At 44.3% G+C, this 17,026-nt stretch overlaps 4 protein-coding genes and 4 non-coding genes across 15 annotated transcripts in view; 3 read left to right on the forward strand and 5 right to left on the reverse strand.

Annotated features, from left to right (window-relative positions):
• LOC146342738 (zinc finger BED domain-containing protein 6-like) overlaps nucleotides 1-13,714 on the reverse strand; it is a 28,915-nt gene extending 15,201 nt beyond the window's left edge. For 3 of the 8 annotated variants that reach the window (XR_014783959.1, XR_014783958.1, XM_084806254.1), the window contains exon 1: nucleotides 2,840-2,956. Coding sequence is in view for 1 of the 8 variants with exons in the window: in XM_084806254.1 (XP_084662380.1) it covers nucleotides 2,840-2,851 (12 nt within the window). In the remaining 7 variants the exon portion in view is untranslated. The other 5 variants (XM_084806257.1, XM_084806255.1, XM_084806256.1 and 2 more) reach the window with 5 other exon arrangements.
• On the forward strand, nucleotides 4,690-5,698 carry LOC146342740 (histone H2B 7). Its single transcript, XM_084806296.1, has one exon. It carries the CDS (start codon nucleotides 4,739-4,741, stop codon nucleotides 5,117-5,119), a length of 381 nt encoding a protein of 126 aa, XP_084662422.1. The 5' UTR covers nucleotides 4,690-4,738; the 3' UTR covers nucleotides 5,120-5,698.
• LOC146342741 (histone H2B 7-like) lies at nucleotides 5,264-11,967 on the reverse strand. The gene has a single exon (XM_084806295.1). The coding sequence runs from the start codon at nucleotides 11,965-11,967 to the stop codon at nucleotides 11,587-11,589; it is 381 nt and encodes a 126-aa protein (XP_084662421.1). The 3' UTR covers nucleotides 5,264-11,586.
• On the forward strand, nucleotides 6,027-6,099 carry TRNAK-CUU (transfer RNA lysine (anticodon CUU)). Its single transcript has one exon. It is a non-coding gene; the product is annotated as a tRNA-Lys (tRNA).
• On the reverse strand, nucleotides 8,043-8,116 carry TRNAN-GUU (transfer RNA asparagine (anticodon GUU)). The gene has a single exon. It is a non-coding gene; the product is annotated as a tRNA-Asn (tRNA).
• TRNAD-GUC (transfer RNA aspartic acid (anticodon GUC)) lies at nucleotides 8,780-8,851 on the reverse strand. Its single transcript has one exon. It is a non-coding gene; the product is annotated as a tRNA-Asp (tRNA).
• On the forward strand, nucleotides 12,547-12,619 carry TRNAF-GAA (transfer RNA phenylalanine (anticodon GAA)). Its single transcript has one exon. It is a non-coding gene; the product is annotated as a tRNA-Phe (tRNA).
• A 26-nt stretch (nucleotides 13,715-13,740) lies between the features above and the next one.
• Nucleotides 13,741-14,093, reverse strand: LOC146342746 (histone H4). The gene has a single exon (XM_084806298.1). The coding sequence runs from the start codon at nucleotides 14,050-14,052 to the stop codon at nucleotides 13,741-13,743; it is 312 nt and encodes a 103-aa protein (XP_084662424.1). The 5' UTR covers nucleotides 14,053-14,093.
• Between the last annotated feature and the right edge of the window lie 2,933 nt (nucleotides 14,094-17,026).

Genomic DNA, 17,026 nt, shown 5'->3' on the forward strand with positions numbered 1-17,026 from the left:
CTTAGGAGAGGCATTCTCACCTTTTGGAACGGGCAGGGAACCATTGGGAACCACCAATGATCAGCAGGTGGGAAAAAGGGGCGGGACCAGGGAAGGGGCATGGCCATTGGGTGGGGTAGGGTTCAACACCCCTGCATTAGGGAATAATAATAATAATTTGTTGCTGTTGTTGGGTGCTGCACATCTACATGACAGTTTACAAAAAACGAGAGGCCAGGCCTGTGTCCCAAGGAGTTTACTATCTAGAAATCAATTCAAGGGACACAAGAGAGGCAGGAGTAGGAAACAGAGGCAGGGGCAAAGAAGTGAAGAAATTATTTTATCCCAACAGGTCAAAAAAAATTATCAGAGCTCTATAATATCTGCCATCAAGATCTGCTTCCCATTATATTTCGGGGTTGCTATGGCTCCAGGAGAAGGCTGTGCTAAGAATTACTTGAAGTCATTATCTGGCCCACAGTATAGGAAAGCATTTACAATTGGTTTCAGTGCTCTCAGCTATACAGGAAGGAAGACTGAATGGCATTCCGGATGCAAATACTGTATGCCTATGTGGTAACAGAGAGTTAGTAACTATACCACGTAGTGTTACTACTGTGTAATGTTTCCAAAGAGTAAAGAACTAGACTTATTTGTCCTTTGATTGCTCCTTTACCAGGAAGGTCATTAAAGTGGTATGTTTGTTTGTTACAGTTATATTCCACTTTTTCTCCAAGCTGTACATGATCGTCCCCCTCACCATTTATCTGCTCAACAACCCTGCCAGGTAGGTTAGGCTGGGGGATAGTGACTAGCCCAGAGTCATCCAGTGAGCTTCATGGCTGAGTGGGGAGTAGAACCTGGATCGCCAGGAGTTGCAGTCCAACACTCTAACCACTATGCCACAGGACCTGTCAATATATGGCCTTGCATATTCAATCTTAGGTAACTGAATCACTTGCAACACTTAAATTCCAAGCAATGAAGCTTCATAGTTAGCGTCTGAAGAATTGCTAAGGGCTACTGGTTGCTTTAATGTCATCTTAATATTATTTATATTTTAACAATTAAAAATGTACTCTTAGGATGTGAGCCTGGACACACCTACCTGGGAGGAAGCCCCATTTGAAAACTTACTTCTGAGCAAGGTAACATGCATAAAATTGTGCTGTTAGGCTGCAATCCTATGCCCAGTTATCTGAAGTAAGTCAGTGAGGCTTACTTCTGAGTAGATATGTATTGGATTGCACTGTTTGGGGGCTTTCTTTTCCTCCTTCATTGTTTGGAATCTAATATTTATGTTTCTGAATGTAATATATCTGTGGACTATTAACAAACTTGACACTAGTACTGAATTATCATAAAGATGGATTTTGAGGGTGGATTTGAAGGAGGGATGACATCAGGGAGGTATTCTGGGTTGTTATTTCATTTAACTTTCTCTCACAAAACTCTACATTTAGAACTTTGAAAAGGCTGCAATCTAAGAAAGTGGATGGGCCTGGAATGGTTTACATTAATAAATGTAAAACAATCAAATCTTTAGTATCTAGGGCAAACCACTTGAAGCGATGCAAAACCATTTAAATGTATTGTATTATAAATGTGTTTTTGTTTTTAAACACACTTTATTTATTCAAAGCATTTTTATCCCAGACTTCAGGGAAAAAGGCTCCCACAGTGGCTGACAACAACAACAACAAAATAGAACTAAGACCATTCCTGCCTGCTAACTAAAACACACTGCACAAAAGAAAAGGGGAGTGGGAGGGAGGAAGAAACAAACAACCTCAGACAGCAGCATATGGAGCTGGATCTAAGCCCAATGGAAGGGCTGCTGCTTTCTCTCGGTTCTTAGCAAGTGTAAGCTGCAAGGATCGTATTGCCCAAAAGCTGAGGGAGAAACACATCTGTCTTTGAGATCAATTCAAGGTTCTGGTCTTTGAAGCTCTACATCATCCTTCCTCAACCTGTTATCCTCTAGCTGTGTTGGACTACAACTTCCACCATTCCTAGCCAGTGGCTGGGGATGATGTGAGCTGTAGTCCAACACAGCTAGAGGGCAACGGAATGGAGAAGGCTGCTCTGAATGACTTGGGGACCTCATGCCGAAGGGAGCATTTGCTCCCATAAACCTTGTGGAGACACTTTAATCCACATGTCTCTGCCACTGGAATCTATTTTGATCACTGGCCCTTTTGGGTGGTAGAGTCACTGTGGCACTGCCTGTCTAGCTCATACTTCTCCCGGTGATCTTTTCATAGAAGGTACGCCAGTTTCATAGAATCATCTGGTTGGAAGGGGCCTACAAGACCATCGATTCCAACTCCCTACTCTGCACAGGAAGCCTTATTTCCAAGAGGTATCTCATCCAAGTACTATCCAGGGCTGACCCTGCTTAGCTTCTGAGATCAGATGCATCTCAAGGAGAACAGCCAAAACACTCATATAGCCAAAGGCGTACAGTAAAAGTTGGCAATTTCCTTTTCCAGTGCAGAGACCTTAATTGCATGGTAGATACACTACTGTATCTTAACTGATATATTCCAGGTGCAGCCTGCCTTGGGTCTTTCCAAATGGAGAAAGGTATTATAGTCAGCCCACTTCATGTTTGAATTATAGAGATGACAGCCCTCACCTACCTTACTGGGTTGTTGTAATAATTATGGATATTTTGTAGCACTTTGGCGAATTAAGAAACGGAACAGCCCCAGCCCCACCCCCAATACACACTCCATAAAATGTTGCTGGTGATGATGAGATACTATACATGAGAATTATTATTATTATTAATTACTATTAATTTATTAATATAGTATTACGCCTCTTCTTATACACACACACACACACACACACACACCTTTGAGCACATTTTAAAGCTGAAGCATTGGTGGCAATAAACGCCTATCAACAGAGGGGACGGATCCTCTCTCCCGTGCGAAACCTTGGGGACAAAAGCCGTCGGCTTTTGTCACCCTTAAAAACGAGACACTCACCAATCCAAGATGGAAGCCAGCAGCACCTACAGCAGCAAAAAACCACCCACTCCCTTAGATGGGCCGCCTGCAGGCTACAGGGGTGAGTGGCAACAGAGAACCCGTGTTGCAATAGAGGATTACAAAATATAGCACATCCCCACGCACGCAAGAAGCGCGCAGAGACGATGCACGCGTTTAAAGAAACAGGTTCCCGTTTGCCTCCCAGATTCGGTATCTATACTCCCAAAGACAAATGCACAAAAAAATATGCGGACCCGGAAGAAAAACCGAAAACACCCGGATGTTCCAAAAAAGAAGAAAAAAGCTCCGCCCAGGAAACCCCCTCCTCATCCCCCCCCCCCGCTCAAATCCTCAACAGGACCATTCTTCTGCAGGTTTCTCCGCGGGGAACGGACAGCCCGGTCCGATGCTACTCGGAAGCAAGTCCCCCTGAGTTCCAAGGGGCTCAGCATCAAGCGTGCACAAGACCACAGCGCGATCCGGATTTGAATAAGATCCGCAACGCAATCCTATACATCAGCCTTCCCAACCCGGTACCTTCCAGATGTGTTGGACTACCACTGGATTGTGGGAGTTCTGGTCCAACACATCTGGACGGCACCGGGTTGGGAAGGCTGATGTATACATGTTTTTTCCAGAACTAGGTCTTCGACATTGGGCGGTATAGAAATGTAATAAATAAATAAGTCCCACCCAGTTCGGTGGGTTTTACTCCCAAGTGGGCATAGGTTTGTAGTCCAAGAATTGAAATGTGCTTGAAAGGAGGTATGCTAGAGAAATATTGGATGCTAAGAATAATTCCGTAAAGAGAAAGTGAAGCAAAATGTCTTAATCTCCCTGTATAGATCCCCCTCCCCAAATAAATCCACCCTGCTATTTATTTCCGGTGTACTCGTCTCAAAGTATGAATGCCAAGAATACAATAGGACTCCCCTTTCTTTTTCATGTCATTGGATCCAATTAGTCATATTTAAGACCCATTAGTCCACTCTAAGACCCATTTCCCACGACTAACTTAGGTCCCATTGATTTCAGTGGGTCTACTGTAAATATGCCTAAGTCTGGATCCAACCCACTGTTTATTAATTGCAGCATTAATTATCTTCCTTATTTCAACCTACCCCCTCTAAACTAAAGGCAGAGCAAAATAAAAAGGACTGGGTGGAGTTTTTAATATGTCAGCACAATCATTTACGGCATTTTGGTTAGTCCTAATGGTACTGCCCAACTAAGGGTTTTCGTTCCCTGCACCCCTTCCTCTAATGGACCAGCAATGCTATGTTTGTTTTAAAAGAACAATTAAGGATGCAATCCTATGCATGTTCACAGAAAAAAAAAAATCCTCCAAGTCCCAGCATCCCCCAGGCAGCATGGCTGGCTGGGGCAGGCTGGGAGTTGTAGGACACTTTTCTGTCTAAACATGCGTAGGACTGCGCCCTGAGATGTTTCTAATTTTGTTGGCTCTGGGTTACTTGAGAGTTAATCTGAAATAAAATGTTCCCATGACACTCAGCAGCCAATAAAGGGAGGGAATTCTGAATTACCGTCTATGTTTGCACGGCCCAATCGCGTTCCAAAGTTTGAATCCTAGTCATTTGCATACTTCTGGTCGAGAAGGGTGACGCAATCGCGCTAGGACACCAATAACAGCTGGCGGTTAGGAGTCGTCATTTCCATAAGTGGCCTATAAATACGGGAGGTCGGCAGCTGCAGCGACACTGTTCTGGGCGACGGAGCGAGGAGCGGCGCGTCGTCCGAAGATGCCTGAGCCAGCGAAGTCGGCGCCCGCTCCCAAGAAGGGCTCCAAGAAAGCCATCACCAAGACCCAGAAGAAGGGCGACAAGAAGCGCAAGAGGAGCCGCAAGGAGAGCTACTCCATCTACGTGTACAAGGTGCTGAAGCAGGTGCACCCGGACACCGGCATCTCCTCCAAGGCCATGAGCATCATGAACTCCTTCGTGAACGACATCTTCGAGCGCATCGCCGCCGAGGCTTCCCGCCTGGCCCACTACAACAAGCGCTCCACCATCACGTCCCGGGAGATCCAGACGGCCGTGCGCCTCCTCCTGCCGGGGGAGCTGGCCAAGCACGCCGTGTCCGAGGGCACCAAGGCTGTGACCAAGTACACCAGCTCCAAGTAACTCCTTTTCCCCCGGGAGAACTGACTACGTGTTCTTCAAGACCCAAAGGCTCTTTTAAGAGCCACCACTTTCTCAATGACAAGAGCTGTACTAAATATCAATGGGTTTAAGTAAGAAACAAGCCACACATTTTCTTGCAGAATCTTGTGTGTTAATATGTCCACGCGGTTCCACTGAGCTCCGTGGGACTTCGTCCTAGACAACTGTATAGGGTGGGAGCCTTGGTGTGCTATTCGCGGCCGCTAGACTTGCCATGCAAGACAGTAACTACTCCTAAGAAAGACGGAGTTAAATGTAGCTGCCGAGTCTGGTTTATAAAGTTTAGAGCGTTAAGTCTCAAATGAAGATTCATCCATTAGTGAAATGTTCTAAAACTAAAAAGCAAAGGTGACTGTGTCAGCCGTAAGAAAAATGCCAGAATTCATATTAGTGGAATACTTTCTTTAGGGTTTCGGCTGGCCTAAGAAAGATTTAACAATGCGGATTTTGGCATTGTTTTAAAGATACGTGTACTAACTGAAGACTGATGAACTTGAAAACAAACTATCCTATTGGTTCAAAATACCTTTTCTTCCTATGCGGGCTAGGAGAAAGGGTTGTTTTTTTTTAGTTCTTCTAGTTTTCATTCGGGTCGGGATCCGGTCTTCTTCGCAGCGATCAAAATCCAGCAAACTTCATTTCTTCATGAAGTTATTAGCTCCCTGTTAAAACCTCGACAGGGGAACAGCCACTTGGATAAAAGCTATTTTTCGCCTTCTAAAAAGAAGAAAGTTATAGGTTAAAAGGTCTCATGGGCATTAAACGGTCAGATAATTCAGCACAACCGCGTACATCTTTCATCGTTTTCGTTAGCAGGATAGCTGGTGGACGGTAAGCTATACTTGACTGAAGAAAAAGAAGCAAGCGCGCCCGGCTAGCTCAGTCGGTAGAGCATGAGACTCTTAATCTCAGGGTCGTGGGTTCGAGCCCCACGTTGGGCGGTAGTTTTTTTTTTTGTTGTATCTTAAAAATACATCAAGAATATATATTGCCCATACACTTTTATCTTTCTTTTCACTGCTTATATGATGATGATGATATGCAATATAGGTCTTGCGAAACAGATTTGCAGTGCAATCCTATGCAAGTCTACTCAGTTTTACATCCCATTGGGTTCAAAGGGATTTACTTTCAGCGTCCATGTCTTCTAAAATACTGAAAAACAAAGGCAACCGTGTTTCCCATAAGAAAAATCCCCAAATCCATATACTGCAATACCTTTACTGGGCCAACTCAAAGGCCATAAAAAAGTGCGAACTTTCGAGATCTCGTCATCAGGCAAGATGTTACAAAAAGCAGGTTGGTGGTGTCTGTGTTGGGGGAGAGGGGGGATACTGGCTGGCTGTTTGGCAGGCTGTCTGCATATTGTCACCCTGCTTATTTAACTTATATGCAGAGTACATCATGAGAAATGCCGGGTTGGACGAATCAGAGGTCGGAATTAAGATTGCCGGGAGAATTATCAACAACCTCCGATATGCAGACGATACCACCCTAATAGCAGAAAGCGAAGAGGATCTAAAGAGCCTCTTGTTGAGGGTGAAAGAGGAGAGTGCAAAAGCTGGTTTGAAACTCAACATTAAAAAAACGAAGATCATGGCATCTGGCCCCATCACTTCCTGGCATATAGAAGGGGAAGAAATGGAAGCAGTGACAGATTTTACTTTCTTGGGTTCCAAGATCACCGCAGACGGTGACTGTAGCCATGAAATTAAAAGACGCTTGCTCCTTGGGAGGAAAGCTATGGCCAACCTAGACAGCATAGTAAGAAGCAGAGACATCACCTTGCCGACAAAGGTCCGTCTAATCAAAGCTATGGTTTTCCCAGTAGTAATGTATGGCTGTGAGAGCTGGACTATAAGGAAGGCTGAGCGCCGAAGAATTGATGCTTTCGAACTGTGGTGCTGGAGAAGACTCTTACGAGTCCCCTGGACTGCAAGGAGGTCAAATCAGTCCATCCTAAAGGAAATCAACCCTGAGTGCTCATTGGAAGGACAGATAATGAAGCTGAAGCTCCAATATTTTGGCCACCTAATGCGAAGAGAAAACTCCCTGGAAAAGACCCTGATGCTGGGAAAGACTGAAGGCAAAAGGAGAAGGGGACGACAGAGGATGAGATGGCTAGATAGCATCACCGATGCAATGAATATGAACTTGAGCACACTCCGGGAGAGAGCGGAGGACAGGAAGGCCTGGCGTGCTATGGTCCATGGGGTCACGAAGAGTCGGACACGACTGAACGACTGAACAACAACAACAACAACTGCATAGTCAAGAGCATTAACATGATATGGAGGAGAAATAAATTCTACAGACTTTCTAATATAATGTTCAGCAGTGTTGATGCAGCCTCACCCACGTGTGAGGCCCAGAGCAATCATCCCCATTCCCTCAGCCCCGCTTTTGGGGTGATAGCGGCACAATATTTTGTAGGCAACACAGAGATGTCTGTGTTATCCCCCAACAGTTGTTTTGTGAATGGCCATTGTTGATAAGGTAATAATGACCATTGTCTGCGTTTCATTTCACTCTGAACTCACTGTGTACAATGTCATCCCTCCACTTGTAACTCAGCAAAATGCTTCATGCATCTGAAGAAATGGACTCCCGTCCATAAAAGTTTACGCTATAATAAATGTCTTACTTTTTAAAGTTCCACAAAAATGTCTTGGTTTTACTGTAAATGGTTACATAATCCTGTTCTTTACATACCCATTTTGGGGGATTGTGGCTTGTGAAACACTTTATGAAACACATAGTCTTAAAAAACAGCAAGTGCATCAGGAAATTATCCCAGGCCAAATAAGACATCATCAGGTTAATAAGTAAGAATATTCGAAGATTTTTGTTATTATATGCAGCCTTTTGAAGAAAAGTCACCTCGCGTCCCTGGGTGGGCTTGAACCACCAACCTTTCGGTTAACAGCCGAACGCGCTAACCGATTGCGCCACAGAGACTTGCCTTAGGGCGCTCTGGTGAGTTTATAAGGGTCATTTAAAAATATTTTATGAACAAGACTGGAAAAAAGAATACTGCCACTGAATCACACCAAAGACCCATTTTTCCAGCATTCTATAACTACCAGTAGCCAGCCAGATAGTTCTGAGAAGCTCATCAGTACAGCATAAAAGCAATAACTTTCACTTACCCTTACTGTCCCTGCCGCCAAGCAACTGGGATTCAGTGGTATATTGCCTCTGAAAATGAAGGGTCTATTTAATAACAGCTGGATTTATTCTGCATGAATTTGTCTAATCCCATTTTAAAGCAATTTAAGCCGGTGGCCATCACATCTGATGTCACTGAATTTCATAAATTAATTATGCACAGGGAAAAGTACTGCCTTTTGTCTGTCCTCAGTCAAATGCCAATCCATTTCGTGGGACAAACCCAACTTCCTATATTACCGGGGGCGGGGGGGGGGGGGGCTCTTCCTATATAGTGGACATATTTTTAGTAGGCTCTCTAATGCAGCAGCTTTTATACAGAAATGTAACTCCTGCTGCCATGGACCTGCATATTTGTATATATGTGTAGCGCCTAGCATATTACACAAGTACCTGCTGATGGATGGATTTTGGACTAAAAACCACGTAAAAATGGGGAGAAAAGAAGAGCTTCTCCCCGTCGGGGAATCGAACCCCGGTCTCCCGCGTGACAGGCGGGGATACTTACCACTATACTAACGAGGAAGAAGTGACATAAGGTAAAACAAGGCTCCTTGTATGCTTGAGAACTATCATATAGGAAGGGTCAGCAGGGAACTGCCCAATCCCTCGTCAACGCGCGAATTTTAAATATTTTAATCTGGCGTCTCAACTTCCGTTTCCTATTATTTCAGCACTACATGGTGTCTTCTTTTAAACTAGCTAACTAATCCATGGTACAATAAACTTAACTCTGAGTGCCTATTTACATTTAATTACTGCATTTCCAGTTTCTTAGCAGTCAAGGCACTCTTTCTGCTCCTGCCTAATGGGGAGTTGCTCCACTCTTTGCAATTGAAATACTGTCATATTTGGTGTCTCTACAATAAGAGAAATGGTAGGCAGTAAACTGTAGGCTTTTTCCTTTCCTAAATCCCTAAAGAGTAATACAGTAATGTTTTTACTGTAATTTAATGTTTAATGTCTTTCATCTGTGAAAACCGCCCAGGGAGCCTTGGTTATGCTGTGGTGTAGGAATGTTAATTAATTAATTAATTAATAATAATAATAATAATATTGTAGAGCTTCATGTCACATGGCACTGACATTTTTTAAGTGGTGGAAAGAAAAAAAGGATTACTTAAAGCATAAGTAGACTGGAATTGTTGTAGATCACAAGCTGAATATGAGCCAACAATGTGATGTGGCTGCAAAAAAGGCAAATGCTATTTGGGGCTGCATTAGTAGAAGCATAGCTTCCAAATCACATGAAGTACTAGTTCCCCTCTACTCAGCACTGGTTAGGCCTCATCTGGAGTACCGTGTCTAGTTCTGAGCACCACACTTTAGGAAGGATGCAGACAAGCTGGAGAGGGTTCAGAGAAGGGCAACAAAGATGATCAGGGGACTGCAAACAAAGTTTGTTTTCCTAGGAGGAAAGTCTGAAAGAACTGGGCATGTTTAGCCTTGAGAAGAGAAGACTGAGGGGAGATATGATAGCATTGTTCTAGTTCTTGAAAGGTTGTCCCAGAGAGGAAGGCCAGGATCTCTTCTCCATCATCCCAGAGTGCAGGACACAGAATAATGGGCTCAAGTGACAGGAAGCCAGATTCCGGCTGAACATCAGGAAAATCTTCCTGACTGTTAGAGCAATAAAACAATGGAACCAATTAGCTAGGGCGGTGGTGGGCTCTCCCACACTGGAGGCATTCAAGACGAGGCTGGACAGCCACCTGTCAAAGTTACTGTGACTTGGATTCCTGCACTGAGCAGGGGTTGGACTCGATGGTCTTATAGGCCCCTTCCAACCCTGCTATTCTATGATTCTATAAGAAGAGCCTTGCTGCATCTGAGTAACAGCGTATCTCAGCAGTTTCTTCCCACAGTGGCCAACCAGATACCCCAGTGAGAAGCCCATAAGCAGGACATGAACACAATTTGGCACCCTCCTGTTCATATTCCTTAACAACTGTCATAAAGAGGGATACTGCCTCTGATACAGGATGTAATATATAGCCATCATGACTCATAGCTATTGATAAACACAAGTGGCTAGATAACTTCTTTTGTTGAGTAGTATGCATGTATAAAGACAGGCCTTATAAAACTTTAAGAAAACACTTTTACTCATTGTCGTTAAATACAAGGTAAAACAGATTACTTTTTAAAAGTTACTAAACAAATAAATTTGTGATCAAGATTCAAGTGCTTCAGAAAAGTATTTAAGGCACAGGAAACCAGGTGTGTGTGTGTGTGTGTGTGTGTGTGTATATATATATATATATATATATATATTTAATTGCTTAAAACAGTTTCCCACAACTAACCAAACCTTGGAGAAGCACTTAGAAAGAATGTTTGTGCAAAACCAATAGATTCTTCCTGGAGCTCCTGTTACTCCAGCTATCACTCCCTAAATATTATTTTATTGCTGGCATCTGAATTAAGAATCCAACAAACCCATGGAGTGATTAAAGGATCTGGGGGTTACATTCCCTCCAATCACTGGGTAATACTACCCCAATTTGGCTTCTATGTACTTTTTTTTTTTTGGCCTAGCACATCACATATTAACCTTCAGTTTTGCTAATATAAAAGCTATGCTTCTCTTTACTTCTGCTTCGTATCTCCCAAGCAACCTGTATGTTTCACTTCATGCTTGGGGACTGATACAGGTAATGGCTGAATTTTATAATTTCAGAATTAGGGATCAGCCACTGTTTCTTTGTCCCTGAAGTCCTAACCATGCAACTCAAAACCTGCATAGCATCTAGAAGCACCTCATCCAGTTCAGGGTGCAATCCTATGCATGTCTAAAAATTCTAAAACTCCCAGCATTCCCAAACCAGCCTGTAGGACTTTTTTCCCCCTATCTAAGAATGCATAGCAATGATCCAAAATTTGCTGTCTTCCTATGTTTCATTTTAAGACAGCCAGTAAAAACAGACCTTATGGCTTCAACATCACATGAGCTGCTCTCCCTGATCCCTTTTGCTTAACATCACGCCTGAAAAATTCTGGGTATCTAAAAAGCTTGCTCAGTTTTATAACCATTTCTTATACAACTTCCTCATGCTTTTGAAGGTATGTTTTAACTTCTGATTCCCTTCCAATTTAGCACCTCCATGACACTAAGCACCTATTGGGTTAGCAAAACTATAGCGGGTTTTATTTTTCAGAAAATCGTAGTGACATCAGAGCTCTTGTTATTGAGAAAGTGGTGGCTCTTAAAAGAGCCTTTGGGTTTTGAAGAACGTTAAATCAGTTCTCAGGAGAAAGAATTACTTGGAGCTGGTGTACTTGGTCACAGCCTTGGTGCCCTCGGACACGGCGTGCTTGGCCAGCTCCCCCGGCAGGAGGAGGCGCACGGCCGTCTGGATCTCCCGGGACGTGATGGTGGAGCGCTTGTTGTAGTGGGCCAGGCGGGAAGCCTCGGCGGCGATGCGCTCGAAGATGTCGTTCACGAACGAGTTCATGATGCTCATGGCCTTGGAGGAGATGCCGGTGTCCGGGTGCACCTGCTTCAGCACCTTGTACACGTAGATGGAGTAGCTCTCCTTGCGGCTCTTCTTGCGCTTCTTGTCGCCCTTCTTCTGGGTCTTGGTGATGGCTTTCTTGGAGCCCTTCTTGGGAACCGGCGCCGACTTCGCTGGCTCAGGCATCCTCTGCACTCTCAACCTCCAACCAACACAAGCGGGAAACGAGTAATCGGTAGAGTTCTCCTCGCCACTATTTATAGGCCCTGTATGCAAATGAAGGCTTTCACAGTTCTAGGTCGCTATTGGATGGAGAATGTTCTACCCTCGTACCATTGGATGAATGGCAGGAAAAAGAAAAGCGTTTCAAACCTCGCTCTCCTATTGGGTAATTGGATGAGCCTGTATTTCTTATTGGTCCGATTGACAACTGCGAGCTTTCATTGGCTATATGAAGAAAAAAAAAAAAGAATCCTTGGTGGGATAATTCCCTTACTTGCTTTTCTGTCTTGCAGGGTAATTGTGAGACCTTCTTCTGTCTGTAATGTTTCCGGTACTTTTTGTCCCATTTTGTTAGTATGCGGAGGCTTGTGAAACACTGTCAACTGACAAGGGGGCCATAATATTTAGATAATTAAGTGCGAATTAACATATAATAAGGATTTTACACTTCACTTGTGCAAACCTGGAGAAAGAAATAAAATATCAAGAGATAAAACAGTGCGATAACTTCTCAAGCCATACCGGAAAAAATTATTACCGTTAGCCGAAATAGCTCAGTTGGGAGAGCGTTAGACTGAAGATCTAAAGGTCCCTGGTTCGATCCCGGGTTTCGGCAAGTCTAATTTTGACCTTTTCTGGGGTCGTGTTTGTGCTGTCCAGAGATGTATAACGTTTCCAAGCGTCTTGAAACAGTTTCCAAAGGGTGGCCGTCTTATGGCTCCTTAAAGACTACCCTACCTCCTCAAATGCAAAGAGTTTTATAGAGAGTTTCAGATTACAGATCAGCTTTCCCCAATCTGGTGGCCTCCACATGTGTTCGGACTACAACTGGCTGGGAAATGCTGGAAGTTCGTAGTCAAACATCTGGAGGGAAACAGGTTAAGACAGGCCGTTATATACAGTATATATAGAGGATTGTAAAATCGAATGCACTTTAATTCCATAGCCTGCAATCTTGTGCATCTACTCGGGAGTAAGCATGCATATAGGCCTGCTATGGCGACTTCATTTCTATTCACTTAAAAACGAAGGTAACTCCTTAAACACGCAATCCTATGCATGTTTAGACTGGGAAAAAGTCCTACAACTCCCAGTTTTCCCCAGCCAGCATGGAAAAAAGTCCTACAACTCCCAGCTAGGAGGCGAAAGCTGGAGTCGTAGGTCTTTTTTCTGATCTGAACATGCATGGGATTGCACTCTAAATTCATCCCGTCAAATAAACTATAGTGAATGGGTGGGCTTTTTTATAGTTGAAAGTCCGATTGGGAATGTGTAGGTAAAATACGCACAGAAGCTAGGATCAAAATGGATGGCACAGTGTATTGGGGAAACATACTTATATAACTCGAAACTTAGAAAAAGTAGAAGTACTTGTTGTCCTGAAGGTCTTCAAGTCACCAGGACTGAAATTGTCTAATGCGATTAAGGGAGCAACCCTATGTGTGTTTCGATAGAGAAAAGGCCTACAGCTCCCCGTATTCCCCAACCAGCTTTGCTGGCTGAGGAATGCCGAGTTGGAGGCCTTTTCGCTGTCAAAACACGCATAGGGTTGCGCCCTAAGCCCCATTAAACTCAACGCGTAGCCGAAAATTGTTTAGTAAAAAAATAGGAACGACTTGCATTTGTTGGTACGTCGGCATTCCTAAAAAAGAAAAGTGAAAGCAGCCTGTTTAAGAAAACGTGGGCGGCCCTTAAAAGGGCCTTTGTTTTCATGCTGAAGTGAGCTTGGCTAGCTTCTTAGCCGCCGAAGCCGTAGAGGGTCCGGCCCTGGCGCTTCAAGGCATAAACCACATCCATGGCGGTGACGGTCTTCCTCTTGGCGTGCTCCGTGTAGGTCACGGCATCGCGAATAACGTTCTCCAGGAAGACTTTGAGCACGCCGCGGGTCTCCTCGTAAATGAGCCCGGAAATACGCTTCACTCCTCCGCGGCGAGCGAGGCGGCGGATAGCGGGCTTGGTGATGCCCTGGATGTTGTCCCGTAGCACCTTCCGGTGCCGCTTAGCGCCGCCTTTCCCCAAGCCTTTGCCTCCCTTTCCACGGCCAGACATCTTCGCTTTCCCGGTTTATAGCACAAGCAATTAATGAAAAGCGTAAACGCTCAGCAGCCTTTAAATAGGTGGATATCCGACCAGAAAGGAAACTACAAAGGACCACCTCCCACACATTACAGGGCTCTGGAGGCCTAGATTTCGTCCAATCAATGATCGGCAGCTAGTTTCAAATGAACCAATCAGCAGTCTCGTCTCCGAGAAAAGCAAAAAAGCTTATTGGCGCCTTTTCTCCCCCCCCCCAGCGGATCGATATAGGATTTTATGCAACGTGGTTTTAAATTACTGTAGGACTATAGCCATATCTGCGTTGCTTGCTTGAGGGAGGTGCTCGGACTTACTTATAGGCAGCGTGAGAGTGTGTGCATGTCATAGGAAGCAGTGAGGATAGAAATATCTGGCGGCAAAAAACTAATCTAAACGCTAGCAAGTTTATTATAGCTGAAGTCAACGACAGGACTCAATGGGCGAGTCTTAAAGCAGACTCACTGAAATCAATGGGAATTACATTTCTAGCCATGACTAATTCTATTGATTTCAATGTGTCTAGTTTAAGTATGTCTAGTTTAAGCAATTCAGAATGTTGAGATTCAGTATGTGTACAGATGATCGCATTTAGTGCAAGGATGAAATCCCCTCCCAGAGAGTTGGACTCGATGGTCTTGTAGGCCCCTTCCAGCCCTACTATTCGATGATTCTATGACTAAGTCTGGATCCAACCCAAAGCATCCAGTAGCTGACTAGAAATGTGATAAATTGCAATAAACTAGAAAATTGGGTAAAGGCAGCAGCACCTTGTGATAACAGCACTGTTGAGAAACACCTCATTGGATTTTACTTGAGCAGGGGACCTATATGAGATCATAGTGGAAGATTTAACTGCTGAGGAATTTTGTAAAAGTCTGCCTACCATTAGTTCTGGCACAAAAGCTGTTCCATCATCTCCAGCAAATGCATAGGTAGTTTGCCCATGGCATTCATTCACTACCACAAGATGTCATGACAGCCACCAACATGGCTGGCTTTAAAAAAGGATTAGACAAATTCATGGAGGATAAGGCTATATCAGTGGCTACATGCTGCCTCCAGCATTGGAGGCGGTATGCCTCTGAATGCCGGTTGCCAGTAAACATGAACAGGAGGGTGCTGGATTATGGTGATGCCCTGCTTATGGGCTTCCCATGGGCATCTGCTTGGTCACTGTGCAAACAGAATGCTGGACTAAGTAGGCCTTTGGTCTGATCCAGCATGTCTCTTATCTTGCAAGCCTGGTTCATACTAACTTCGGGGCTTTTCATTCGTTTTGGTATAGCCAGAAACACATGCACTCAAAACTACTATGGAAGGAAAGTCCCACTTCATGTCTGATATATGAAAGAGAAGACAGAATAGCAAATCTACAACTTCCACAATGAAACTAGCTGGTGTTATTAGGAAATTAAATTCAGGGAGCAAGACAAGCTGCATTTTACAGAATACAGCAAGGTTGGTGAGTAAGTATATTGTTTTACTGAGGGGACACAGGGAAATGTAAAGAAAGTGATTAATTTCTAGAAAGTAATATGCTGGGGTTAAAATCTGTGTAGAAATATCAGTATCTGAAGTGGAAGCCCTTTCCCCCAGATGTGATCAGTGCAAGAGAAAGACACTCTGCACCTGCTCAGAGGCATCAGCACAAGTTCTAGATGCTAGAGCTACACCTGTTGAGCGATAGCACAAATTAAACCATGAGTAGTGAGCAGTAGTGTGATTTAGCACCCTTCCTAAAACAAGTCCCTCTTGTTAGATAGACTGTCATGCACAATCCAGTTACAGAAGGCAGCTTGTCTTCACTGAGCGCTAATATACCGAGTACCAGATGCTAAGGACATAGGTGTTTGTTTTTATTAACTTTTTGTATTTTGTATTTAATGTATTGTACACCACTCCAATCTCTCTCAATGTCAAGCAGTTTATAAATTCTACAATGAATACAAGTGACAATTTTCACGCTGCGCTTCAAGGCTTTCCAGAACATATCTGGGCGCTTCAGAAACAGGATGGGGCAGGCGCTTGATTGGATCCAGCAGGCCTCTTCCGCTGGCCACTTTAACTGGCTGTGCTAGGGCAAAAATGGCCAATCCTTTCTACACTCCCTTTAACAGCCCCATCTCTTCTAGCTTAGAGGACATGGCTCTTAAGAACAATTTGCAAGGGACGAGACTGAAGACATCCAACTCTCACTAGGTCAAATTGAGCAGAGGTATCTTCCGCTTACACAATAGGCTGCATGAGAAGCTGATGTTGGTACTGGAGTGTGCCATCTTTGGGATATGTGTCTGATGAAAATGCTCCACTGAACTCCCATATTTCAGCTAGTTCCACCGATGTTTTCATACTCCACATGACAGCTACTTTGTGGCCCACCAAGAGCCATTAGGCTAGTGGGTACTAGGGATAGGGCTTTCTCAGCGGTGGCCCCTCAGCTTTGGAACTCCCTCCACAGGGAGATACATATATCTTCATCATTGCTGGCTTTAAAAACACACACACACACCCTGAAGACTCATTTTTGGGCTGGTGCGAGACTCTGGTGTAACCTTGGCATAGCACTGCTGATGGGCAGCTGCCGTGGAAGCCCCCCCACCAAAGCCCCTTGCTGCCACTGCAGCACTTTGCTGACCACCAAACCCCCCCACCCCCTGCCCAAGCTGCATAAGCTGCCAACCCCTCTTCCTTTTATGTTAACATGGGTCCTCCTCCTCCATTGGCTGGCCCCTGCCAAAGCGCTGCAGCACCTTGACTCCAGAGCCCCATTTTAAAAGACTATTTTTAAACTTACATTTTGGGTAGCATCGATCTGAACCAATCAGATGCTGCATTTGGGAGACTTGGCTGGCCACTGAGGGCACCGGAGCAATGTAAAGATGACCCTGTGCCCTCATTGGCTGTGACTGGTTCACAGCACTACTACATAAACTTAAAAAAATCTTTT

This window comes from Heloderma suspectum, chromosome 6, assembly GCF_057233095.1.
Source record: "Heloderma suspectum isolate Gila_16-S chromosome 6, 16-S_ref, whole genome shotgun sequence".
Lineage (NCBI taxonomy): Eukaryota > Metazoa > Chordata > Lepidosauria > Squamata > Helodermatidae > Heloderma > Heloderma suspectum.